Below are 26768 nucleotides of genomic sequence, written 5' to 3' on the forward strand. Positions count from 1 at the left end.
ATTCCTCTTTTATATTTGTAGTACTGCAAAACAAAAGTTTAAATATTCACAAACATCTTCCCACAAAACTTTCCCTCATTTCCCAAGGGAGAGATGGGGCAGGCAGAAAGCAAATAGTCGAAGATAATTCCTTCCTAGCTTTTGTACTTTAGAAATCTAGACTTCACTCTGTTTTACTTCAATTGGTCAGACAGGGCAGGGAGAAGAGAAGAAAGTATGAAGATAAATGAAAGTTTTTATTTGAGAACAGCCATACCTTAACCGAAAGTCAGACCTCTGACAGGGAGGTGAGTCCTCTTGAACAGCACCTACAGCTTAAGAATGAATGCAAGTGAAGTAGTGGGAGACCAACCTCACAGTGCACAGTTTTTCCAAGGGCGTAGGAATAGCTGGACAAGGGAATGGTATCTTGGGAGGCCTAAGTAAAGTCCCAGGTATATCATCAATTAGAAAACTGAGGAAACATTGTTCTGACCCCCTGAGGTAAATAGGCCAACCCATTTCTGTGATAGTCATACATATACCCCTCTGGAAAAGTCTAGGGCTGGGGGAGGAGGAATGAGATAATGAATTGTCTTGTACAGTCAGGCGCTTAGAAAATATTTATTATGCCACTATTCATTACAGACGAAAAAAGTTTCGTACACAAAGTCAGAGAGGGAGTAGCAGGGCTGGGTCAGCAGCACCACAGCAGCCATAATGAAGCTGGGTCCCTTTCGCAGCCCCTGTGGCAGCAGGTTCTAGCCCTGGGGACCATTCAGACACCTTCACTGCCATCAGAGACGAGAATAGGAAATAAGTGGGAATGGGAGGAAGGCAGGAGTGAATTCAATAAGGGCTTAACAAGCAAGCTAATGAAAGCACCAAACCTAAACAATGATTTTTTTTCTCTGAGGTAAAAATATGCAGTTTCACAATCACCCCCAAACATGTAAAAGATAAAAACTTTCCCCAGGAAATGCAGATCCAAACTGAGTTTTACACAAGCAACCGGGAGCCAGGCAGGAACTTGTTGAGGGGCCACAGGTTGCTCTCGCCCACATTGGAGGTGCGCCTCTGGCACTGCTTGCAGCGCCGATACTTCTCACACTGGTCTAAGAGAAACAGTTTGTCTGAAGCCCTGAGGAGAGGAGAGGAAACGCAGATCAGCAGGTTCCCGGCGCCCCTGGAGGCCCATCTTGGAAGCTGGTGTGGTGGGAGGTACACAAAAGAAAAGTAACACCTGGTCTGTGCTCTCAAGGAGCTTACAATCCTCTTGAATTTACAATCCCCATGCTGCAGTTCAACCCATCCTGGCATACCCTGCTTCCAAATCTCCACTGGCTTGTCGTTCTCCACTGAATAAAAGGCCCAGATCTGTGTCTTCATAACAGTCTGACCCTACCCCTCCCCTGCCTCAACCACCCCAGGCTACTGAGACCTTGCCAAAGGTCACAGAGCCTGCAGACAGTGGCTCCAAAGCCTCTGTGTTGACTGCTTTCCACGCAAATTACACCTCTCCCTTTTCAGTTCCCAGGAGACAGTGTTTGAAAGGGAGATCAACCGTTAAGTTACTGGTTATCAGTTAACAGCAGAAAGTTAAGAGTGGACTTACAATGAAATTTCCCAGGAGGCCAGAAGCCTCTGCAGAATTAAGGCCAGGAGAGGGAGTGGAGACAAAGAGGAAGACAAAATCAACTAGAAGCAGAGATAAAGAGGCAGTGTAACTGATTTCCCCTTTGACAGTTTTTCTTCCTTATGCAAGACAATCCCTCATGTGCTCCTCTACCCCATCAAAATTTCTCCATGAGTGGATTTTTTTTTTTTTTTTTGAGACAGGGTCTCCCTCTGTCACCCAAGCTGGAGTACAGTGGTGTGATCACAGCTCACTGCACCCTCAACTTCCCAGGCTCCAGTGATCCTCCAACCTCAGCCTCCAGAGTAGCTGGAACGACAGGTGTGCACCACCATACCCAGCTAATTTTTGTATTTTTGGTAGAGATGGGGTTTCACCATGTGGCCCAGGCTGGTCTCAAACTTCTGAACTCCAGCAATCCATCTGCCTCAGGCTCCCAAAGTGCTGGGATTACAGGCTTGAGCCATGGCACCCAGCCAGAATTCTGTTTTAAAAAGATTATCAAGGGGAGTCTTAAAAGGAAAAGGAATGAACTACCTTAGAAGTGAGCAGAGGAAGACCTACCTGGCTAACTGCATACATATGGACTTTGGTTTTACTTTTGCTTTATTTTCTTTTTATACCAACCAATTCCTTCTTCCTACTGCTGCCTGTGAAGTCTCTGTCCACACTTGGTGTAGGTCCTCAGACAAGTCTCCTCCACCATATACCTGGAGTAGATTTGTTAGCCTGCCACTCAGCATTATTTCCTGTGTCTTTTCAATCCTTTATCACCATGTTGGCCAAGCACTATTCCCAGACAACAAAAATCTCCCCGTCATTGATCTCACTGACTTTTACCTGCCTTCCCACATCACTGAGAAAATAGCTTATAATCCCCAACTGCCCTTTCCCCTCCTTTTCTCTAGGCCAAATTACTCCACTTCTCCTTTAAGAACCTGTTTTCCGTATCATCACTAATACTTTCATTGTTTTTGGGTTCTACTCATTAGAAAGACAAGTGAGAAATACTTTACAAGAAAACCTGAAAGGAAAAGTAGAGTTACAGATCAAGATCCATTATACAAATTTTATCCGTGATTAAAAATTAATTGATAATTGGCAGTTTAAATTATTTTGGTATATTTTGATTTTAATAATTTGTATAGTTGATCTGTTTCATCAAATTTTTAACATGCTATAAAATCATACCTTACATTTGTGTTTTAATTTTTTTTCAAAGTGTAATACAACAGTAGTGATGTGAATATTTAAGCTGAGGAGAAGGGAAAGATATAATAATTTCAGAAAGATGTTCTTGGTTGACTCGATAATAGGCATCTTTCTTTTCCAATTGCCAATCTTATAACCCCTGGCCCTGCTCTTAAATAACCATTCCCTAAGCCTTGAAAATGTTCAGATTGGAAATTCAATCCCCCTACTTCCAAATAGTTATTTCCAAAGAGAATCTTCACCCTCCACAAAAAGAAAAAGCCACCCTAAGCAGAGGCAAATATTAGAGCAGGGTTAGTAAATACCTAGCATACAACTTAGCATTCTCCAATCCCATGTCCATAACAGACATTTCTAATCAATCACAGCAGTATTTCCCATGGAATACAGATGTGCTTTCCCCACAGAGTTCTCTAGGCAGCCACTACTAATCAAGTGGAGTTGGCACTTGAAAGCTATTGCCATCCCAGGATTAGAGGAAAGTAAACAAGGAGCAGGAAGATTTTGAGGTTTTAATCAGGCATTACCGTTCGAAAGCCTTCTCCTCCAGGTCTCGCTGCTGCTTCATCGCAGCACTCCTTTCCCAGTCCTCCTGTAGGCACTGGTTGATTCTTTTTACTCGCTCCAGCTCAGCAGTTTTGTCTGCTAAGTGCCTGGAAAGAAAAGAACAGCCTGACTCCATAATACTTGGAAGGGCATGCACCAACTTTGGGATCCCCATACCTTTTGTGTTAAATTAAACAAAAAAACCTTCTGATTTTGTTCATAATAAAAAGCGTGAACACTGTAAAAGCATAGTGAAATTCCTAGCTCTCAAATAATTTATGGGTCAGAGGTCTTTCATCTTCAATCCTGGTTTGATTTAATGGGATTGAAACCCTTTTTGAGTTAACAACTTCAGCCTGTAAAACCATTAATTTTCTTTGAGGCTAATTTAACTCATCTGAAGAATCATCCCAAATGGATTTCCTATACTCTACGTTTCTTTCCTTTCAGTGCAGTCTCTCAGCTGCCAGTACTCAGCCTACCAATCACTGCAGCCATTTTACACGGCAAAACAGATAGGTATACAAATGAAAGTCTAGAAAAAGAGAAAGTAAACAGAGTGACTAAGCAGGGGAGAAGAAAATAGAGAACACAATAACATTGTGAAGAAGGCAAGAAAAAAACAGGAATGTTTTGTGAAAGCCATGTCAACAAAGAAGTGACTGCAGTATAATCTCTCTCATATTCTCAATGTTGTGTTTCTATCACTGGTCTCCAAAAGCACCATCACCACTGTTGTGAAATACTTTAAGCCTGGTTCAAATTATGCGTGTCTATTTCTTGTCAAACTGAAAGGTGTACTGTCAGTTCTCAAAACGTAACTGTTGATGTAGCCTGCTCTGAAGGGCTTTTTGTTATAGGTAGCAACAACCACTGGGTGTCAGGATCCTCCAGTAAAAATCAGTTAATGTCCTCTGTACTGTCTCACTTTTTCCTAAAACGGCACACCTTTTCATCTAACAAGCATTTATTCAACAGCCGTTGTGTGGTTATTATAAAGACTAAATGATACACAGAAAGTACCAGTGCTGATCACGTAATTGGAGCTCAGTGACTGAAGAGTACCTATTACTTTTTTTCATAAGTTATTTTTCTTTTCGTAGATTTTTTTTAAATTGTGGTTTAAAAAAACATAACAAAACGTACTATCTTAACCATTTCCAAGTGTACAGTTATTTGGTGTTAGGTACATTCATGTTGTTAGGCAAACGATCTCCAGAATGCTTTCACCTTGCAAAACTGAAACTCTGCAACCATTAAACAACTCCCCGTTTTTCCCTCCTCTAGTCCTTGGCAATTACCATTCTACTTTCTGTTTCTATAAATTTTACTTCTCTGGATAACTAATATAAGTGGATTCATACAGTATTTTGTCTTTTTGTGACTGGTTTATTTTACTTAACATAATGACCTTGAGGTTCATCCATGGTAGAGCGTGTGTTAGAACTTTCTTCCTTTTTAAGAGTGAATAACAATTCCATTGTACCTTGTATATATGTATATACACACACCCATTTTGTTTATCCATTCATCTGTCAATGGATACTTGGGATTCTTCAACTTTTTGACAGTTATAAACAGTGCTGCTATGAACATGGCTATATCAGCTTGTGGTTATTTTGAATACATACCCAGAAAAAATTACTGGATGATATAGTAGTTATATTTTTAATTTTTTGAGGAACTACCATACTGTTTTCCATAGCAACTGTACCATTTTGTGTCCACACCAGCAGTACACAAAGCTTTCTACTTCTCCTCACCAACACTTTTTTTTTTCCATAATGGCCATCCTGATGGATGTGACATGGTATCTCACTGTGATTTTGGTTTGCACTTTCATAATAACTTGTGTTGTTAATTATTTTTTCATTTGCTTATTGTCCATTGATATGTTATTTTTTAAAGAATAGGTTAAATTTTTAATTTAAATACCTAGAAAGTAAGAAAATGAGGCAGAGATGGTGCTGGGGACAACTAGCATTCTCACAACATTGCTGAGAAGCAAGCTTCTATACCTTCTAGGAAATTTAACTGTCAGTATCTGGTAATATTTCAGATGTATCATACATTAGCCGGGAGTGGTAGCATATACCCGTAGTCCCAGCTACTCGTGAGGCTGAGGCATGAGAATCCCTTGAACCCAAGAAGCAGAAGTTTTAGTGAGCCAAGATCCCACCTCTGCATTCCAGCCTGGGTGACAGAGCGAGATTCTGTCTCAAAAAAAAAAGAAGGAAAATTAAATGTACTGTACACTTGATCCAGCAGCCCCACTGTTGGGAATTTGATGGAAACAAAAGAACCAGTATAAAAAATGTATATTAAGAATGTTTAATACAGAATTGTTGTAATAGCAAAATACCTGGAAACAAAGTGAATGTCCATGAATAATGCAAAAGTTAAATTATACATCTATATTATGGATAATATGCTGCTATAAAAGAAGAATGAATCTTGTATATATGTCCTCGCTTGTATATGACATTGTTAGGTTAAAGAAAAATTAGTTTGCAGAGTAATATATAAGATCTCATAGACAATTTCATTTACAAAAGTGGAAGAAAAATATATGCATATTGCTTAAATAGGAAAAATTGGTTTTAGTTTTTTGTAAAAAGTAAAGTTAATATGTAACCTACGTTTTAAATTATTTTTTTAAAAATAATTTAAAATTTTTTTCTAAGCAATATGCATATATGCATAGGCTACTTAGTAGGGGAGATTACTAACTTTTTTTTTTTTTTTTGAGGCAATCTCACTCTGTCACCCAGGCTGAAGTGCAGTGGCACAATCTCATCTCACTGCAAACTCTGCCTTCCAGGATCAAGCATTCTTGTGCCTCAGCCACCCTAGTAGCTGGGATTACAGGCGCACACCACCTTGCCCAGCTAATTTTTGTATTTTTAGTAGAGGCAGGGTTTCACCATGTTGGCCAGGCTGGTCTTAAACTCCTGAGCTGAAGTGATCGGCCCGCCTCAGCCTCCCAAAGTGCTGGGATTACAGGCATGAGCCACCATACCCAGCTAATCTTCAGTTGACTTTTTTTAATGAGCATGAATTGTTACTTTTGAAAAAAGAAAAAAAAACAAGTATAAATAACTTAGCAGTCCTGTCTGGATCACATTGACTAAATTATTCCCTCTGAAAGTAGCCTTCTGTTTGTCACAGGAGAATCTAAGATCACATGTTGAGATGAACCAGAGAAGGGCAGGGAGTTGGAAAAGATAAGGGAAAATGCAATAACCAGTAAAGAATATGTAAATAGAAAACAAGGATCTGACCAATACAGAAACAAGGATTTGTTCAGAGGTTTACGGTTCCCAAAAATGTTCTCACATTCTCCCAGTAAGGATAGGAGGGACAGATGTGATTATCCTTCTTTCTCGTATGAGGAAAATAAGGCTCAGAGACCTTATGTGTGATCTGGCCCAAGTCATACAACTTAAAAGTGACAGAGTTTAACCCTCCTAATTCCAAGTTTAGGAAATAACTAGAGAAGCAAACAGCTAGATGCAGAAGAGGAAGTACCAACAGTCTTAGCAACAAATATAAAGGGTCCCAGATCTGACTATGGAAAGCACACAAGGATAGGCAAAGCCACTGTGGGACAACTGATGGTGGTTCCACTGTTAGAAAACAGAAGCTAAAGAGGAGCTGAATTCTTTCCTAAGGGAATAATTTTTTTAAAAAAATCAGTGGGAAAGATATCTTCCTTTCAGGCATGTTTAGGTTTTATAAATAGATAAAGGACTTGTACACAGAATATATAAAGAACTTTCAAAGCTCAACAATAAGAAAACAATTTATAAAATAAGCAAAATATTTGAATTGATACTTTATACTCTTAACCGAAGAAGATACACGGATGGCAAATAGGCACATTAAATGATGTTCATCACTAGCCATTAAAGAAATGCAAGTTAAACTTGAGACACCAGTATGCCCCTATTAGAACAGCTAAAATTAAAAAGACTGATCAGGCCGGGTGCTGTGGCTCACACCTGTAATCCCAACGCTTTGGGAAGCTGAGGTGGGGGATCGCTTGAATTTAGAAGTTCAAGACCAGCCTCAACAACATAGTGAGACCCTGCCTCCACAAAAATATTTAAAAATTAGCTGGGCATGGTGGCACTCGCCTGTAGTCCCAGCTACTCCAGAGGCTGAGGTGGGAGAATTGCTTGAATCCAGGATGTTGAGGCTGCAGTGAGCCATGATGATGCCACTGTACTCCAGCCTGGGTGACAGAGCAAAACCCTGTCTCAATCAATTAGATAAAATAAAGACTGATTAAACCAAGTTCTGGGAATAATGGGGAAGACTAGAGTTCTCAAACACTATTGATTGGGAATGTAAAGTAGTACAACCACTTCGGAAAACACTAAAGTGTCAAGAGAAGTTCTTAAAAATTTATTTAATAACTTTTTCTTCATATAATGAATTAGGATAAAGTAAGATGAAGCATGTAGTAAATTTAAAACAATGTCTTGCACAACTAACTCCTCAGTGTGTTAGCTGTTATTCTTTTCTACTATTGTATGAGAAAGATGAGGGGCAGGGACAGGATGGAAAAAGAGACAGAAAGGAGGCAGAGTAAGTGAGGAGAGGTAGAGGGAGAAAGATCAGTGTCTCCTTACTCTCTTTGTGTCCTCCGAAGCATTTGTAAATCCCGCCTCTGGTCCACCAGTTGATGTAGAATGGCTTTCCTCTTGTGGTTAGCAGCTGCCTCCAGCTGGTGTTTCATGTAGTTCTGTTCTCGCTTTTGCTTTTCCACCATCAGTTCACCCTCATCCTTACCAAAGATGGGCTCGGAGGAGTCTGGCTCAAAGAGGGGCAGCTGAGAGGGTTTGTTCTTTATCTTAAACAGGGACATACGTAATACAGGTTATCATTCTACCAGGGAATAAGCTTTATGCACAACCCTGTAATGTGGTCAACTACCAATGTCTTACAAGAAGGAATGAGGGGCTCAAAAACCACCAAATGCATAATACCTAAGAATATTCATAACAACTTACGCATATTTTAGAATGTTGCTAAAACATTGCATAATTTTAAAAACAATAATATTTGTCCCCTTACTTGTGCATCCAAAGCTCGCTTGTAACACTCCGTTTCTTCCTTCTTGTCTTTTAAAAATTTCACTCTTTGCGCAGCAAGTCTGGCAGTTAAGAAGAGAAGTTGAAGCACAGATTTTCAGTCTTTAGTAATACAGATTAACATCATCAAAACATATTTAGTAAGTATTAAATAGGAATAAGAGTCTGGTAAATAAAAATTGATATTTTATTCTGGTAGCTTTCATTTTTAAGAAAGAAAAGAGTAATTCAAATCCATAGGCAGCCAGGCACAGTGGCTTATGCCTGTAATCCCAACACCTGGGGAAGCTGAAGTGGGCAGATCACTTGAGATCAGGAATCCGAGACCCACTTGGCCAACATGATGAAACGCTGTCTCTACTAAAAATATAAAAATTAGCCAGGGGTAATGGTGGGCACTTGTAGTCCCAGCTACTCAGGAAGCAGAGGCAGGAGAACCGCATGAACCGGGAGGAGGAGGCTGCAGTGAGCCAAAATCACACCACCTCACTCCAGCCTGGGCGACAGAGCAAGACTCCATCTCAAAAAAAAAAATCCATAGGCTAGTTAACAGTGTATTGAACACAGGACAAACAGGACAGGTATAGGCAGGTGACTGACCATATTGTCCAAATGTTTTACTACTAAAACAGCCAACACACTACCACCACTCCACCTCTTATGACACCCACCAGTTCTTTTAAAAATCTAAAGAAAAAACAACAACAAAAAAATCTAGATAAGAAAGCAGGAAATGACCATTCTATAAACTGATTTATTTTGAAATCTCTTAAGTTACCTATTCTATTAAAAATTATGATTCTTTTATATGTAACCTCTAAAAACACTATATGATCTTTCAAGTGAGTACAGTGGAACATAAACATTTCATAGAAATAGATTTTTTTCATCACAGAAACTAGGTTCTTACTTGTTTTAGGAGTTCACACTATAATGGCCTCCACAATTGCTCTCCTAATCTCAGCAGCAAAAATGTGCGCCTCCTTAAGCATATATAAACTCCATGTCCCTGACCCTGTCCCAGGCCTCAGATAGCCCAATCTGGACCAATCAGATTCTCTTTCCTGAAAAATTGGAATTGAGACTAACATTCTCCAAGTTTGAGGTGGAACACAGATGATGTCAACTAAGAAGCATGTGTGTAAGCAGAGGGAAAGCCACTCTACATGGCTTTTTAGTCCCTGGTTCCAGTCCTTCCTACATTGCCTGTACATTCCTGCCCTCAGGTTATATGGAACACCCCTACATAATTATAATAAAACCTCAGCTTTGCCATGAGGTCATTTGAACATCAAATAGCAAGGAACAGCTGCTCAAGACGAGTCCCTTTCTCCATCTACTGGTACTGATTGCAAAAGCAATACAAAATGATGCTCTATGTTATAGTAATTACAGATTGGCCATCACTACTATAATAACTATGGCAGCTTTTTCAATTTTGTAATAAAAAATCATGGTACTGATACAGAAGGGAAGTGCTGGGAAGGGAAGAGTGTGGTCCCTTTAAATGATACGGAGCGGGGAAGGGCGTGGTCCCCGACTAGGGCTCCACCTGTGTCCACAGTCCTAGATGAGGACAGGCATTTTTGTTTTCCTGCCCAGATGCATTTCTCAAGACCACCCTGGCTGGCCACACCCTGATCCTTTGCCTATAAAACCCCCGAGACTCTAGCAGGCAGGCACACAAGTGGCTGGACGTTGAGAAAAACACATCGGCGGAGGAACCACAAGTGGCTGGATGTTGAGAGTTGTCCAGAGCACACCAACAGGCACCAGCACACCAGCAGGCCATCAACCAGTAGAATGACATGGAGTTTGGTTGGAGTAGTTGGAGGGGAGTCCGGGCTGCTGTGCGGCCCGACTCCAGGGGAAAACCGTCTCCCTTCTGGCTCATCCATCTGCTGAAAGCTACTTCTGTGCAATAAAACCTTGCAGTCATTCTCCAAGCCCATGTGTAATCCAGTTCTTGGGTACAGCAAGGCAAGAACCCTCGGATACAGAAAGCCCTCTCTCCTTGCGATAAGGCAGGGGTCTAATTGCACTGACTAACATAAGCCACCTATAGACGGCTAAACTAAAAGAGCATCCTGTAATACATGTCCACTGGGGCTTCAGGAGCTGTAAACATTCACCCCTAGATACTGCCACGGGGTCGTAGCCTCACAGCCTGCCCGTCTGTATGATCCCCTAGAGGTTTGAGCAGCAGGGCACTGAAGAAGTGAGCCGCATTCCCATTACACGCCCTGTGAGGGAAACAAGGGAACTTTTTCCATTTCAGTACTGGCTGCTTACTGGGTTAGTTTGCTCAGCTGGTTACAGTGGTGTTAATGAAACTACCAATGCTGACTCAATCCTACATGGAAATTAACTTCACATGAAAATTCCAAATCTATTTTTCAGAGCATGTGTAGCTGACTCACTCCTCTGTAAGTTGCACTTGTTCCAGGTGGTCCATCAACTCTCTGTTTTGCCTTTGCTTTATTTCGTTTTCCCGTCTGTTATCCATTTGTTTCAGGAGACTCTGAGAATATTCCTCTTGCTTACGAGCATTAAGTGCAGGACTGAGTGGCCGTTTGTCAAATAGGAAGGATTTCTAGAATGAAAGAGAAGCAATTCATTTATGCTAGAATACCAAAAAACAAGGTTAATAATTCAGAAAACTAAAATCAATCAGAAAGTATTTCTTAATTTATAATATTTGCCCAGCCCTCAACACACTGACCAGCTAGTGTTGAGGTGACCCACAGAATCATATGAATGTGTTCAAGGATGAAGCTGAGCTGAGCTGACTGTGTTACCAAAACACCAGGGGTTTGGTCTAGATGCTTACTGCACAGAAAGCCAAACACTGAGGCAATGATTATTGCCAAGGAAGAAGGATTTAATTGGGTACTGTAGCCAAGGAGATGAGAGATCAGTCTCAAATCCATCTTATTGACCAACTAAAAGTAGGGGTTTGTATAGCAGGGAGGAAATGAAACTATGGGAAAACGGAAATTCAGGAGAGAGAAGGAAGCAATCATGGTGAATTGAGGGGCCTGGCTCATTGTCTGGATGCGATCATCTGGTGAGTTTCAATTCTTTGACACTTTTTGGAAGGCCTAGTGGTTCTTTCCTGAAGAAGGAACTCAGATAAAACAAATGTTAAGTTTCAAATTTTAAGACCAGAAGGGTCAATTTCTATGTTTATTTAAAAAAAAAAAAAAAAAAACCCTGTCTATGGGACTATTGGGTCAGTTTCAACTGTAATCCCATTGCTGAGACAGAGATGAAAAAGGACTCCATGGAGTAGGTCGTGAGTTAGCATTTACAACATCCAGATGGAAAGAAGAAGGAATTCTGAGTGCATGCAAAAGCATGCAAGGACAGAGAGGAGGTGGAAAGTGGGCAAACAATACCTACTGTGGGCCTGGCTATTCTAGACCATGATGATGCAACAGTGAATAACAACAGAGATCCTCACACTCATCAAGCCTGCATGCTGGGCAGGAGATAGTGAACAAGCAAACAGTACATCAGGTCATTTAGGATAGTGCTATGTGCTAAGAAGCCCTTGTGATAGCAGGTGGCTGGGTAGGAAAATAACTAAATTGGTTGGTTATTAGGAAAGATTTTTCCATGGAGAAGATGAATCACCTTCACTATAAATATCAGGGAGACCTGTGTTCCATACAGAAGGAACATTAAGTGCAAAGACACTAGATGGAAACAAGCTAAGCATGTTCGATAAGCAGAAAAAAAGGTCTCTGTGGCTGAGGCCTAGTGACCAAGAGGAAGGCAGGAGTCAAAATGTGTAGGATTTGATAGGTCAAGATGGGGAGTCTAAATTTCATTTTGACTCAACATGATGCCAGTGGAGGTTTTAAATGGGAAAATAGTATGTTTTGGCTAACCATATTAAAATATTACTTTGGCTGCTTTGTGGAGAATAAATTGTAGTAGAGCAAGAATGTAAGCAGTGAATCTAAGGGAAGTATTGCCGAAGTCGGGCCTAACAGTGTGGCTTGGCAGCACTTTCAGTGTGGCAACATTAAAGATGAAGACATTTGAACAGATATTGGATACACTGGGGAGGTAGAAGCAGCTAGACTTGCAGATGATTGGATGTCAGGAACAGAGAAAGGAATGCTGGGATCATAACTAGACACAGTTTTGTGCAAAAATGGCTGCTTGGTGGTTCCACTTACTAACATGAGAAAACAGAAAAGCACAGGTTACAAAGGCAATCAAAAGTTCTGTTTAGGTCTTTTAAAATTTAAGATATATGTAAATATATCAAAGATACACAGTGAACAGTGATAAATATAATCTGGAGCTTATATATAAGAAAAGAGAAAGATCATGCCTAAATTTCAGAAGCCCCATGTTCTGTCTCCGTCCCTCTTTCCCTGCTTCCCTGCCTGGAATGCTCTTCCTCCCTTGGTTTCTTTAGCTAACTCTTGTATGCCAGAAAGTCTTCCCAGATCTCTGGTCTAGGTTAATGAATCTCTTCTTTTGCTTCTTTCAGTGCCCTTTTCAGAGATTTATCATTACATTTATTATACCACACAGTTGTCTCTTTAAGAGTCTGTCTCTCCCACTAGAGACCTCTTCACAAGAGGGAACCTTGTATTCCTAGACACCAGCACAGTGGCTGTCATAGAAGAATTTAATAAATGTTTGATGATAAATAGATAAAACATTTTATTAGATTTACATCCAGTGCATTGACTGCCTAGATGATGTTATATAAAGAGAAAATGTTAGGCAGAAATAAAGGTAGGCACATGATGATTGAAATCATTAAATCAAGCAGTGAAGCAGTTGGCTCACCACCATCTGAATCTGGATTTCTCAAACATTAATGTGAATACAAATCACTTGGTGATCTTATTCCACTGTAGATACCCATTAAGGAAGTCTGGGATAGGGCCCTTGATTCAGCACTTACAGCAAACTCCTAGGTGATGCTGATTCTGCTGGTTCTCTTAGGTCCTGGGGCTGGGCTTTAGTAACATACTCCTCCCTTCTTTCCACCCATCCCAGGTCTTGGTTGAGAATTACCATAATTAATAAGGGCTGCAGTGACTAATGGGAACAGTACAGTGTATGTGAAAAGTGTGGCTGTAGACACTGGACAAGGCCTGCCCTAGAAGACGACTTCAAACTGTATCACCCACTTGTCAACTCTGCTGCTTAAGATAAAAGGCATGACTTAAAATACAGAGAGTGGGTCCAAAGACTCACAGATGGGGTAAGTGTTAACAATAGAAATTTTTAAAAGACTTACATAAAATTCCGGTTTCACATTCTTGTGGTTTCTTATAGCTTCAGCAACTCCAAGATTATAGGCAGCATTTTTCTGATTCTGTTCTCTAATAGCCAGACTTTTCATCTATTGCAAAAAAAAAAAGTTTAATTTTTAATTACATATTGAAGTGGACCCTCTAAAAATTTTAATTCTATTACATTAAAGTAATCCAACCATGGTAGAAATCTGCCTTTTTGAGGCATTTGTATTTTCTGATATCTCTATAAATTTATAAAAGTAGATTGGGAAAGGTATTTTATTTCTTGTCCTTGGCCTTTAGGTACCACCACTAGAGAGATCTAAGGAATGGAAGAATTCATCACAAATGCAGGAAAGGGCAGGCATTAGGGTCAATTATTAGACACCATGTAAATCTGGAAACAGCAAGTATAAAAGTGCCATTCTGTCTTTGCTTGAAATAGGACATGAATCTGAAGGGTAAAAGCCTTCACCAGAGTTATGTTTTATCAGAAATAAAAAAATAAAATAACATAAATCCAATAATTCCACCTTTAAAATTCAGATTTTATGGGTTAAAAAAAAAAAATCAGTGAGATGTGCAAACATCCAACTACATGGATATTCATCCCATTGTTGTTCATATTGGTGAAAACTTCAACACAAGTTTTAGCCCAACAGTGAATACATGACTAAATATGTCACAGTACAGACATATGATGGAACATTTTTAAATTACATGTTAGTCTGGGCTCAGTGCTCATGCCTGTAATTCCAGCACTTTGGGAGGCAGAGGTGGGAGGAATGCTTGAGCCCAGAGGTTGAAGACCAGTCTCTACAAAAAATACAAAAATTAACTGGGCATAGTGACGTGTGCCTGTAGTCCCAGCTAATCTGGAGGCTGAGGTGGAAGGGATCACCCGGGCCCAAGTAGGTTGAGCCTGCAGTGAGCAGAGATTGTGCCACTGCACTGCAGCCTGGGTGACAGAGTGCGACCCTGTGTCAATAAATAATAAATTACATTATATAATCATGTTCTACTACCCCATATTAAAGACTAATCAAGATGTTGGACTACCTGGTGTCTGAAGAGAGCCTCCTGATCTTTCAGCATCTGATATTGCTGTATGAGTCTCTCATCTTCTATCTCTCTCTTCCTCCTTTCCTCACTGTAGTACAACGGGGAATTTCGTTGGGCTCGTTGCAAACACACATAGCACATTTCCTACAATCCCAAATTTCGGGACAAATAAATTTTTACATTTTTACCTTTTTGCTTTCACTTTCCCTTCACAAGCTTTCCAACGGCTAGGTGTATCAAGAAACATGTTATTAAAGGATATATTAGTGACAGCAAAATAAATTTGCAGAGTGGAGCCCAGAAACACTCTGAAGAATTTTCTGAACTCTCACTTCATCAGAAGTATTTATAGCAACTGAAACAAAGAAAGGGATTTCTCAAATCTTTTTTTGTTTACCAGTATATCTTGACTAGTAGATAGATTTATGACAGTCCAGTTTTGAGTCTGAATACTTGAGTACTTGAGCCAGACCCATATAATTAAGCAAGAGAGATTCCCAGAACTCTCTTTGCGAAACAAAAATCAGAATAAGATTCTGATGGGGCTTTATTTGTTTGGAAACACTGTACCTGTCCTGCCTTATTATGATCCTGGCAAGCTGGAGATGTTTTGGGCTTCATCTCACTGTCATGTTTCAGACAATCTGGAGATGATAAGCTATAAAAACAATGCAATTAATTAATGTTTCATACAGTATGACCTCAAAAGCAATAATAATTTTAGAGGCAAGTATAAATATAAAGAAAAATATCTCAGTGGATTACTTCAGAGCGGCTATATGTATAGAGGTTAAGAATATGTAACAGAATCTGAATTTGTGTCAGATAAAGGTGAGTTTGAATCCTGGCTTTCTTGCTTACAACATGACTGCCATCAGACAAGCTGTGTAATCTTGCAAAGTCTCAGTTACCAATTCTATGAAATGGTGATGAAATGTGTTCATTCCACAGAAACATATTGAGTGCTTACCATGTGCACTGCTCTAAGCACAAGAGAAGCAATGAAGAACAAAATACGCACATACAAAAGTCTTTGTCCTCATGTAATTAACATTCTGATGGGGATAGAGAGCCAATGACAAGATAAATAAGTGAACTCTACAGTATGTTCCTTGATGATAAATGGCTTGCAATGCTGAATTAATGGAGTGTTAAACTGTAAAGAGAATGACCAGGGAAGTTCTCGCCAAGCAAGTGACATATGAGTAAATACCTGAAGGAAGTAAGGGAGCAACAGTGTAGATGTCTGATGGTAAAGATATTTCAAGCAAACAAACCAGTGCAGTTCTTCAGGTGGGAGGTACCTGTGGTCAGTGTGGTGGAGGGAGATTAATTAGGGGTGAGTATTAATACTAATGCTAGTATTAATTCATTAGAAAATAGGACTGATAATATCACCTAAAGAGCAGCTCAAAGAATGAAAATATTTATTATTATTATTATTTTATTTATTTATTTTGAGACAGTGTCGTGCTCTGTTGCCCAGGCTGCAGAGCAATGGCATGATCTCAGCTCACTGCAACCTCCGTCTTCTGGGTTCAAGCAATTCTCCTGCCTCAGCCTTCTGAGTAGCTGAGATTACAGGTGCCTGCCACCATGCCCGGCTAACTTTTGTATTTTTAGTTTTACCATGTTGGCCAGGCTGGTTTCAGACTCCTGATCTTGTGATCCATCTACCTCAGCCTCCCAAAGTGCTGGGATTACAGGTGTGAGCCACGGCACCCAGCCAAGAATGAAAATATTTAAAAGTAAGTTGAGAAATAGAGAACAGATTCAGAAGCTCAAACATGAATTTAATTGGACTGAATTTTTAGAATAAAGGGAATGGCAACGAACAATATTCTAGAAAATAACAGGTAAGAATTTTCCAGAAAGTCATGACTCCTAAGAATAGTCATGCAGAACATCAAGAAATAAGAAAGATTCTTAAAAGCTACAAGAAAGAATGACAATCAGATTGACTCAGACATTGCATCAGGACAACTGTCAACCTCTGTACTTTTGTTGTCTTCATTGCATCCATTGTTTATTTAATTCAGTCTTCCTACAAGATTGTAAGTTTTATAATAGCAGGTTTATACATACGTAACTCTGAATCTTCAGTGCCTAGAATAGTACCTGACACATGGTGGTGTTCAGTGTTTGTTGTATTGAATTAAATTCCCAGGGATTATACATCGAATTCTCAATTATCTTTCATAACAGTGATATTATCCAAAACAAGCATGTTTAGAGTTTTGAACATGACTTTAGTAATCCACAAAGTACATAAATTGCACATATGATAGCTGATAAATTTTGACACATTAATAAATTGAAGTTTGGCAACACAATGCAAAGTACAAAGTTGGGTGCTCAGTAAACACTTAATGAGCATGGTTGAGTATGGTTGACTGATTTGAGGTCTTAAAAAGTATCCTACCCAAAGAGAGAAGGAGAAAATATTATAGAAATCTTCTGACATACCATCACAAGAAGAAAACAACCATGATAAATTGTAATACACTCATTCATTCAAGTAATGTTTATTGAGAACTAATGGAGTGCCGGCTGTGTTAGGCAAAACTACTTTGCAATTTGATGTAAATATAACACTGTGTCACATCATAATATCCAAGCTCTCAGAAAACAGGGGAAGCCCAAATCTACAGGAAAAGTTGGATGATCCCAACTCTGTGCTATTTTGTTTCCATCTGTGTCATAACATATCCCACTGAATTGCAATTTATCCATCTGCATATGTCTGGCTTTCCCACTAGGTGGTGAACTTTGGTCAGTTTTATTATTCCCATCACCTTGCATATAGAAAGTTCTCAACACTGGATAACTGAATTAACAAACAATTACAATTCCCCACATCAAGCAATGACTCAAAAATATTCTTAGTAAAGTACAACAGAAAAAAAAAGTCAATGCATTACCTTTCAGGGGTCATAATCTTCCCACCACTCCCACTTCGCTCAGACTTTTCTAGCAAGCTGACATTTGTCACTCTGGCAGGGAACAAAGCTTGTCTATCTCGAAGTCTCTTGGGTGAGGAGATATCTATGGAATAAAGAATGAATGAAAGTGAGTTTCCTGTCAACTCTCAAACCACTAACTGGGTAGTTTTTGCCAAGAGAAATTTTCCTATCTGATATACTCTCTTATCTTTAAATAATCATCCTTTGTCCTATTGTGGTATAAAAAATGTTTTTGCTGTATATCTGCAAAGAAAGCACTGTGCTAAGCATTTAGAGGATACAAAGAGGCAAGTAATATAATGGAAGAAGTGGGCTGAATATAACATGACCAGAAGACATGTTAGTTTAGTTAACATTTCTTAAGAAAAATGAACAGTGGCAGTTTCCCAACTTTGATGTCTGTAGATTTAGATATTTTGCCTGTAAAGATCTTTCAATAGATATAGTTGAAGAGAAAAATAAGATATAAACAAAAAAGTAAGAGCTCCCATTTGGAGGTCATCTTATGTGCTAACAGTGCTAAGTGCTTTATATATATTTAATAACTAACAACTTAGGACAATGATGCAAAATGTCTAAGTCACAATAAATGCTGCGGTCTTTTTTTTTTTTTTTTTTTTTTTTTTTAAAATTCCTCCCCTTTTTTTTTTTTTTTTTTTTTTTGAGACAGTCTCGCCATATCACCTAGGCTGGAGTGCAGTGAGCCAATCTCAACTTACTGCAACCTCTGCCTCCCGGGTTCAAGCAGTTCTCCCACCTCAGTCTCCCAAGTAGCATGTGCCACCATGCCCAGCTAATTTTTTTTTCTTTTTTTTGTATTTGTATTTGTATTTGTAATAGAGGTGGGGTTTTGCCATGGCAGCCAGGCTGGTTTTCTGACCACAGGTGATCCACCCGCCTCAGCCTCCCGAAGTGCTGGGATTACAGGTATAAGCTACTGTGCCTGGCCAAATGTTGCAGTCTTTAAACATTTGACATGTTCAGAGGAGACAAACCACTTCAGAATTCAATGATAAGTTTTCATGGAGGAAGTGAGATGTGAAAAGAGTACTAAAAGGTAAGTAGGATGGAGATAGATTGAAAGAAAAGGACAATTCTGGCTGCAGGAAAAAAAAATGAACAAAAGGTTGAAGTTGGGGAAGGGCAGGCATGTTAGAAGAGCATGAATAGGCCAAGCACAGTGGCTCATGCCTGAAATTCCAGCACTTTGGGAGGCCAAAGTGGCAGATCGTTTGAGCTCAGGAATTCAAGACCAGCCTAGGCAACACGGCAAAACCCTGTCTCTACAAAAGTACAAAAATTAGCCAGCCATGGTCGCACACACCGGTGGTCCTACCTAATCAGGAGGCCGTGATGGGAGGATCACCTGAGCCCAGGAGATTGAGGCTGCAGTGAGCCAAGATTGTGCCACTGCACTCCAGCCTGGGTGACAGAGTAGACCCCATCTCAAAGAGAAAAAAAAAAAACAACATGAATAGATAATTCTGCCCAAAGAAGGGGTCTGTGTAGGGCACAGTGAGAGGTGAGACTAGAGAAATGAAAGCATGTGAATATTAGGCTAAAAGTTTACATGCGATCCTGTAGATCACACATAGAAAACTGACATCCACAAGCCAATGTTCACCCATTGGTATGTTTTGTTTGGCCTAATCAGCACTTTTTGGTTTTAATATCAACAAAATTTGTCAACATTTAACAACCAATAGATTTCACATTAAAGTAAGGATCTCTGCTTCTTTTGAAAAATCAGAAGATTTGTGCTCACTTCAGTAGTACATATACTAAAATTGGAAAAATCAGAAGATTTGATACCACTTGGGCCACAGTTCCACAAAGCAACAATCTACTAGAGGAACAGTTCTGAAAGTGTGGCCTGACAAGCCCTAGGGTCCCTAGGACCCTTTCAAAATGTCTTTGGGGCTTCATGCTGTGACTCACACCTGTAATCCTAGCATTCTGGGAGGCCGAGGTGGGTGGATCACCTGAGGTCAGGAGTTCGAGACCAGCCTGGCCAACATAGTGAAACCCCATCTCTACTAAAAACACAAAAATTAGCCGAGGATAGTGGCATATGCCTGTAGTCCCAGCTACTCGAGGGGAGACTGAGGCAGGAGAATCACTTAAAAGCAGGAGGTGGAAATTGCAGTGAGCCCAGATCGTACCACTGCCCTCCAGCCTGGGCAACTGAGCAAGACTCCGTCTCAAAAAGAAAAAAAAAAAGTCTTTGGTTGAAAAAAAAAACTTTGGAATCCTAGGGTTTTCTTCATATGCTTCCTCCTGAACAACCTATCACAACAGATTAGATGCAAACAAAAGTATGAGAATCTAGCTTTCTTCTATAGACATCAAAGTGGTAAAACTGCCACTCTTCATTTTTCATAAGAAATGTTAACTAAGCTAACATGTCTCCAACTCACTTGTATCCAGACCACTTGCTGCATTTGCATTACCTGCCTGGACCCTGTAGTCATCTGAGTTTTGGACCCTTTGAGCTTTGGGGAGCCAGCAAAGAGTTGATGACTTAAGACCCTGAGAGTCATATGATCTAAGGCTCATAAAGTAATTAAGCTCATAATTAAGGTCAGATGCAGGATTCTAGGAATAGAACATATTTGTTAGAAATAATACAGTGATTATTTGTGGCTGGGTGCAGTGGCTCATGCCTGTAATTCCAGAACTTTGGGAGGCCTAGGTGGGCAGATCACTTCAGGTCAGGAGTTCGGGACCAGCCTGGCCAATGTGGTGAAACCCCATCTATAGTAAAAATAAAAAAATTAGCCAGGCATGGTGGCACACATTTGTAATCCCAGCTACTCAGGAGGCTGAGGCATGTGAATTGTTTGAACCTGGGAGGTGGAGGTTGCAGTGAACTGAGATTATGCCACTGCACTCCAGCCTGGGTAACAAGGAGACTCCATCTCAAAAAAAAAAGTGATAATAATACAGTGATAGTTTATAAATTTAACTTTATTTACTTTGGGCTAAGCAAATATGGCTGGCTCATAGCAGTAAAGAGGGACAGATTATACCTAGAAATCATTGGCCTACCTCTGATGCCTTCTTCTTTGTCTGACTGGTCTTTTAAGTTGCACTTCCTTTCTTTATTTGCTCCACATTCTTCTACAAGGGTCTCCATAGGCAGTTTGTTCTCCATCTCCTTGAGCTCAATCCTAGGAATAAGCCAATATGTTTTTCTGCTGCACTGAACCTGAACAGGTGACTGTGTGAACTCTCAATTCTTGGAAGCAACCCATCCAGCTGGCTGATTTTGAAATAGCCCACTTTCTTCAAGGGATGAGTGCTCTGATTTGCTGAATACATATCATATATTAATTTCTTCCAAGGCTTTCTGGGAGCTGCCCAAGACCTTCCGCTCTATAACTAGGCTCAAAAGCAGCTTGCATATAGAGAAATTGCCTTGACATCCTTTATTTACGTCACTGGTTTTTGTTTCCGTTTGAATTTTCTATATCCTAGTTCTGTAACTAGATGATATGGAGTGATACAGTGAAAGGAGGTTATGGATAGCTTGAAGGTAAGGATTAATAGCCTGGTAGAGTATGCCCCAAAATAACCATTTGTCTCCTCCTTCCATCTCCACTTCACTTCCTCATCCTCACCCCAGACAAAAGTGAAGGACTTGCAAAGGTACAATTTGTAGTGGGGGAGGAAGGGGGATGTTCAGTTAGTGTGTGTAGTTGTAGGATTTCTTTGGCTTCAGGCACAGAGTACTAGGTTGGAGTAGGGAGTGAGGGTGGGGATACTTTCAGTCAATTCAGGGGCCAAATGTCACATAAATAAAACACCAACAATTATTTTGAGTATTTAAGTCCCCATGTCCATTTCCAGGCCCTTGACTTCATGGATCCTCCATGTCTGTTCTTTGACCAACTATAGTTATTTCCCCCCTGGAGTGCCTAAGCCAAAATATATGAAAGGCAACAGCCACATTTGCCTTCCAAAACAATCAAAATAAAATTGTTTTCAATCCAGTGATTTATTTTTAATGAGTAAGGCAATATGGTGAAATGGAAAGAACACTGGACCAGGAGCCACGGTCTTATTTCTAGCTTGGCTGCTTATTAGTTGCATGGCCATTTCATGTGCAAGAGAGGGTTGAACTAAACAATCTCTAAGGTTATTCTGGCCTTCACACTGAATCTTCTGAGGTATGTGTCATACAGCTCTTCCAGGAGGGGGTTGGTCCAAAGCAACAAACACAAGAGGATGTCACACTCAAAACACCTGAGAAATTCTCATACTTTTATACTTTACTCATACTTCCTAAAGTAATCTTTAGGAAGCTAGTTATTATTCTCCAAACTCCCTCCACCTGAAATGCACAGTGGTTAATGGCACAGCAATTAAAATTATGAACATAATTAAGGGGACACAATGAATAAGTGATGGCCAAACTGGAAATAAAGCTGAAGTCTCCTGACTCCATTCCATTGTTCTCAATAGTGCACCATGTTGCTTCATTTATTTAAAAGAAAAAAATTAAAATTAATTTTGTATCATTATAAAATGGAGAATTATAATACATATGTCACATGGTTGTCATGAAGATTAAATACAGTAATATGCCGTCACCGGTAACACCCACTGCACTCATGGAGTAGAGCTATTTCCATATTCTAACTTATCTGGTTATCTGTTTAACCCATTTAGTGGTAAAAATCAGAGCTCAGAGAGGAAATTGGCTGAACTGCAGGAAGAAAAAGCAGCTAGCACAAAGTAAAGGAAAGCTCAGCAGGTGAGAAGAGCTTTACTAATACTGCAGGGACTAAGGTTGCTGGAAAGTAGTATCAGAATTTCCAGGGAGCGAAAGGTAATTTTTAAGAAGAATAAATGGTGCAGGCACGGTGGCTCACACCTGTAACCCCAGTATTTTGGGAGGCCAAGGCAGGTGGGTCACTTGAGACCAGGAGTTCAAGACCAGCCAGGCCAATGTGGTGAAACCCCGTCTGTCCTAAAAATACAAAAATTAGCCAGGCGTGGTGGCATGCACCTGTAATCTCAGCTACTTGAGAGGCTGAGGCAGGAAAGAACTGCTTGAACCCAGGAGGCAAAGGTTTCTGTGAGCTGAGATTGCACCACTGCACTCCATCCAGGGTGACAGAGCAAGACTCGGTCGGTGGGGTGGGGGTTGGGGTGGAGAATAAATGTCCATTGTTATTTAGCTTAACTACATAAAATGTATGCACTAAACTCTTCTTTGTTGGTGCATTTAGAGAGGGAGAGACAAACAGAATGCTTTAAAAGGAGCATGAGCTATAAAAAGATGAGAAACACTGTTCAGTCAGATCAGCAGATCACCACGGAGCACTAGTGCCTCAAGGAACCCGAACCCATGAAGCAGAGCACTCACTTTGGAAACACAAGCACACTGTTGGGCCGCTTCACCAGGGCATCTCTGCTAGACAACACCGAGTCCACAGTGCCAGGCCTCTAGGGCATAGAGAGAGAGCAAGGTTACGTGTAGGCTGCAGTCCAGGACTCAGACAAATAAAAAAAACTGCAGGCTTATAGGCAAGTCTACCACAATACTTCTGTTGTCATTGTTTCTGTTTAGTGCTTAAAGTCCAGAGCTTAAAAATCCAATGAGAAATGATCTCATTCTTCAAAGTAATCACCCTGGGTAGCTGCACAGCAATTCCATTGGTGTTGCATTTTCTCAAACCATTTCCATTTTGGGAACTGCCTTCAGAGTTGACAGATTATTTTAGATATCTTTAAAAAGATAGCAGACTTCCTAAAAATACATGGAAAATGAGCAAGCTGTCTAATTCCACTCTTGGCCCAAATTAGGCAATTAAGAGAAGGGTTTTCCAGTCAGGTGGGCTCATGTTCAAATCCCTACACCGCTAACAGGTATGTGGCCTTAGGTACTAAGGTTTGTGGGGATAATAAAAGGATCTAATAGCACTTCCATGAGGTGCTCTATGTAAGTAGCTAGCACATAGTAAATACTGAACAAATGGCTATTATAATTATCATATAATTATAATAGACACATTGTCACATTTTTAGTATAGAATATATAAAATCATTATTTTTGCATGAATGCTATAGCTTACAAAAGCCTTTGAAGGGAATTCCCAAAAAGAAATATAGAAAATATTTCTAACAAAAGCAGCATTACTGAAATAAGCACACAGCTTTCCAGGGGGACTACTCTACAAGACAGTTTTAAGTTACAGGCCATTTGGGAATAAACTCTCACTCCCACCACTTTACAGCAGTTTTCCAAAATGTGTTTTACAGAGCTAATGAGACATTAATGAGATATTGGATTAACCTAGAATTCCATGATTAAATACATTCAGGCAGTTAAACTGACTGCTTTCCAGCCAGACTTCTCAGCTCCTTTAACATGTTGATGTGTTCTGTCCCTCTGTCCATGAGGGTGATTGATTCAATCAGCAGTTTCAGTCAGTTTGACCTCCAAACTCTTTTTTCATAGAGCATCTCTCAGGACTAGTTCTTTTGGAAAACATTCTTTAAAAGATGTGCTTTAGAGTTCAGCAGGTTAAGGGAAACACTATCTTCTCTTTTTTTTTTTCTGCCCACCCTGTGGCCGGGGCCAGAGAGGGACTGACCAGGTTGGTTTTGAAGCTATATTCTCTTTTAAACACATATTGAAGCTACAAAGTTCAGCAGAATCCCTGAGGGTTAAAGATGAGCTAGCCACTTTGGCCTTGCTTATGGACTTGCAAATCTTGCCTTGTGTTTTCATGGAAAAGCAAAGTTTTCTCCTGCATGTTTCCCACTTTCCACACACAGGGTTGGCAGTCCTGTTAGCATTCCTACATGAAATCAGTTTGTGTAAAAAACACCAGGAGTTTCATTATGCACAACTCTATTTCCTAAGTCCCTATCCCAGAGTTTCATAAAAGGAGAAATGGGTAGACTTTGATATTAACAGCCTTTTCATTTAAAAAATCAGGGTTTTGCTTTAGGGGGATACAGGATTACATAACATTCCATCATAGTTCAATTCATTTATGTCTACTTTGTTAGTTCCCACAGGAGTATCTGAGGTACACTAAGTATTCAATAAATCCTGTAGATTGACTGTTTCATTTGCTTAAACTCTGCTGTTTCCATTACAATTTATATCCCTGTTGGCTTTGACACTTAAAGTTCCTTTGCCCTCCTTTTTTGTCAAAGAGTTAATCATGTATAAACAAGCACGTCCATGCACTTCAGGTAACTGTCACTCAAAATATATCAACCTTCGTTTTTCTTAATTACAACACACCTCTAGATGAGTCAGAACTACAATTAGGAGAAGACTTAGGAGAAGGAAAACATTAATTTACATTTGCTAGGGCCTTTGCTATAGCCCCACTTCCATCCATGGTACAAAGGAAGTCTTTATAAAACCTCATCTTCACTTTGCTGTCTCTGATCATGAGGACCCCAATTCCTTTGAATGTAAACTCCACATTTTGTTTCATGGAAATGGATCGCGATAAAAAAAGCAAGGTCTCCTTCACACATCCTTCCACTACGTCTCTGTTAAATGGACCCTCCAGGGCTATCATGACAAAATTAAGTGGAACAATTGGGATATCACCTAGAGGAGAAAAGACAGTTGGGATGGAAGAAAGAAAGTGGTGATTACAATAAGTACATATCATACATACTCACAAATAATTATCTGATTCTCAGTACCCTAAAATAAAATCCTCTGGTTGAAGCCTTTAGTTGTACCCAGTGTAATATTATTATTGCAGACAATTAACACAAGTAGTAACTAACATATTAATCAGTACAATTTTCTCTAAAAGTATAATGTTCAATGCTCAAAATAAGGACAATTAGCTTTCTAAATAATACTGTAGACAAGCTTTTGATTTTCTCTAGGACACATGGTAATAACTAACTGCTTCTCTTCCTCAGAGGTTTTCCTAAAGTCTTCATCTCCCTTATCTTTCAGGACATACTGCAGAAATATTTGCTGATAGGGTTTGGATCTGTGTCCCCACCCAAATCTCACGTCAAATTGTAATCCCCAGTGTTGAAGGTGGGGCCTTTGGGAAGTGATTGGATCATGGGGGTGGATCCTTCATGAATGGTTTAACACCATCCCCCTGTTGTCATGATAGTGAGTGAGTTATGAAATCTGGTTGTTAAATGTGTGTAGCACCTCCCTCCTCTCTCTCTCTTCATCCTGCACCAGTCATGTAAGTCATGACTGCTTCCCCTTCGCCTTCTGCCATGATTGTAAGTTTCCTGAGGCCTCCCGACCCATATTTCTGTACAGCCTGTGGAACCATGGGTCAATTAAACCTCTTTTCTTTATAAATTACCCAGTCTCAGGTAATTTTTTATAGCAGTACAAGAATGAGCTGATCTGTTTGCCTATATCCTCCAGTTATTATGACATTTTTACATGATTACAAATACCTACAAGTGTTGAATATTTTTAAAAGATAGCTATCTTCACTAGAAGTTACCATTTAAATGAAATAGGGTCTTATACAAGGGTGTCAGACTGAATGACTCACATAAAGCTTTTTCTCTCTGATGAGCCCACATGTAACATTACAAAGGAATACAATTATGTCTATCTTGAAGGAAGCACAGGATCTATTCAACTAGAACAGATGTAGGAGCAATATAAAGTTCACAAGTCAGAAAACGGGTAAATAGCAAAGAATATCAAGATGACAAAGCCAGAGAGACAACAACAAGGTCCACTGATAAACAGGACACAGAGAATATGAGAATATTCTAAACATTTGCTCAGTAAGCGTGAGTTATCCTTTCAAATGTCCACCACTGCTGAATGATGAGAATTAACAAGACATGAGCTTCACTGCAGTCTCCTGCACAATTTAACAGTAATTCTAACCAACTCCCTCCTTTTTTAAAATATGCAAATTTCATTTTTTTTTTCTGGATGCCAGACAAAAAATATGCAGATTTCTTAAAAAGAAGGCTGTGTTGCCTGCCTCTGGATTTTCCCCTCCCTTTTCCCACCCCCTCTCTGCAATGT

General features: G+C 39.8%; 1 protein-coding gene across 1 annotated transcript in view; it reads right to left on the bottom strand.

The window, feature by feature from the left end:
* Positions 1–587: 587 nt before the first annotated feature.
* The window catches only part of CCDC81 (coiled-coil domain containing 81), a 48074-nt gene continuing 21893 nt past the window's right edge, over positions 588–26768 (bottom strand). Inside the window, exons 4-15 of the mRNA XM_017510625.2 lie at positions 25087–25343; positions 23133–23212; positions 20810–20931; positions 17720–17843; positions 15369–15456; positions 14796–14942; positions 13739–13843; positions 10890–11062; positions 8453–8531; positions 8008–8228; positions 3355–3480; positions 588–1120 (exon numbers count right to left, since the gene is read on the bottom strand). Of these exons, the coding sequence (XP_017366114.1) occupies positions 979–1120; positions 3355–3480; positions 8008–8228; positions 8453–8531; positions 10890–11062; positions 13739–13843; positions 14796–14942; positions 15369–15456; positions 17720–17843; positions 20810–20931; positions 23133–23212; positions 25087–25343 (1664 nt within the window). The 3' untranslated portion in view covers positions 588–978. The remainder of the gene's footprint in view (positions 1121–3354; positions 3481–8007; positions 8229–8452; positions 8532–10889; positions 11063–13738; positions 13844–14795; positions 14943–15368; positions 15457–17719; positions 17844–20809; positions 20932–23132; positions 23213–25086; positions 25344–26768) is intronic.

The sequence above is a fragment of the Cebus imitator genome, unplaced genomic scaffold (assembly GCF_001604975.1).
Source record: "Cebus imitator isolate Cc_AM_T3 unplaced genomic scaffold, Cebus_imitator-1.0 Scaffold442, whole genome shotgun sequence".
Lineage (NCBI taxonomy): Eukaryota > Metazoa > Chordata > Mammalia > Primates > Cebidae > Cebus > Cebus imitator.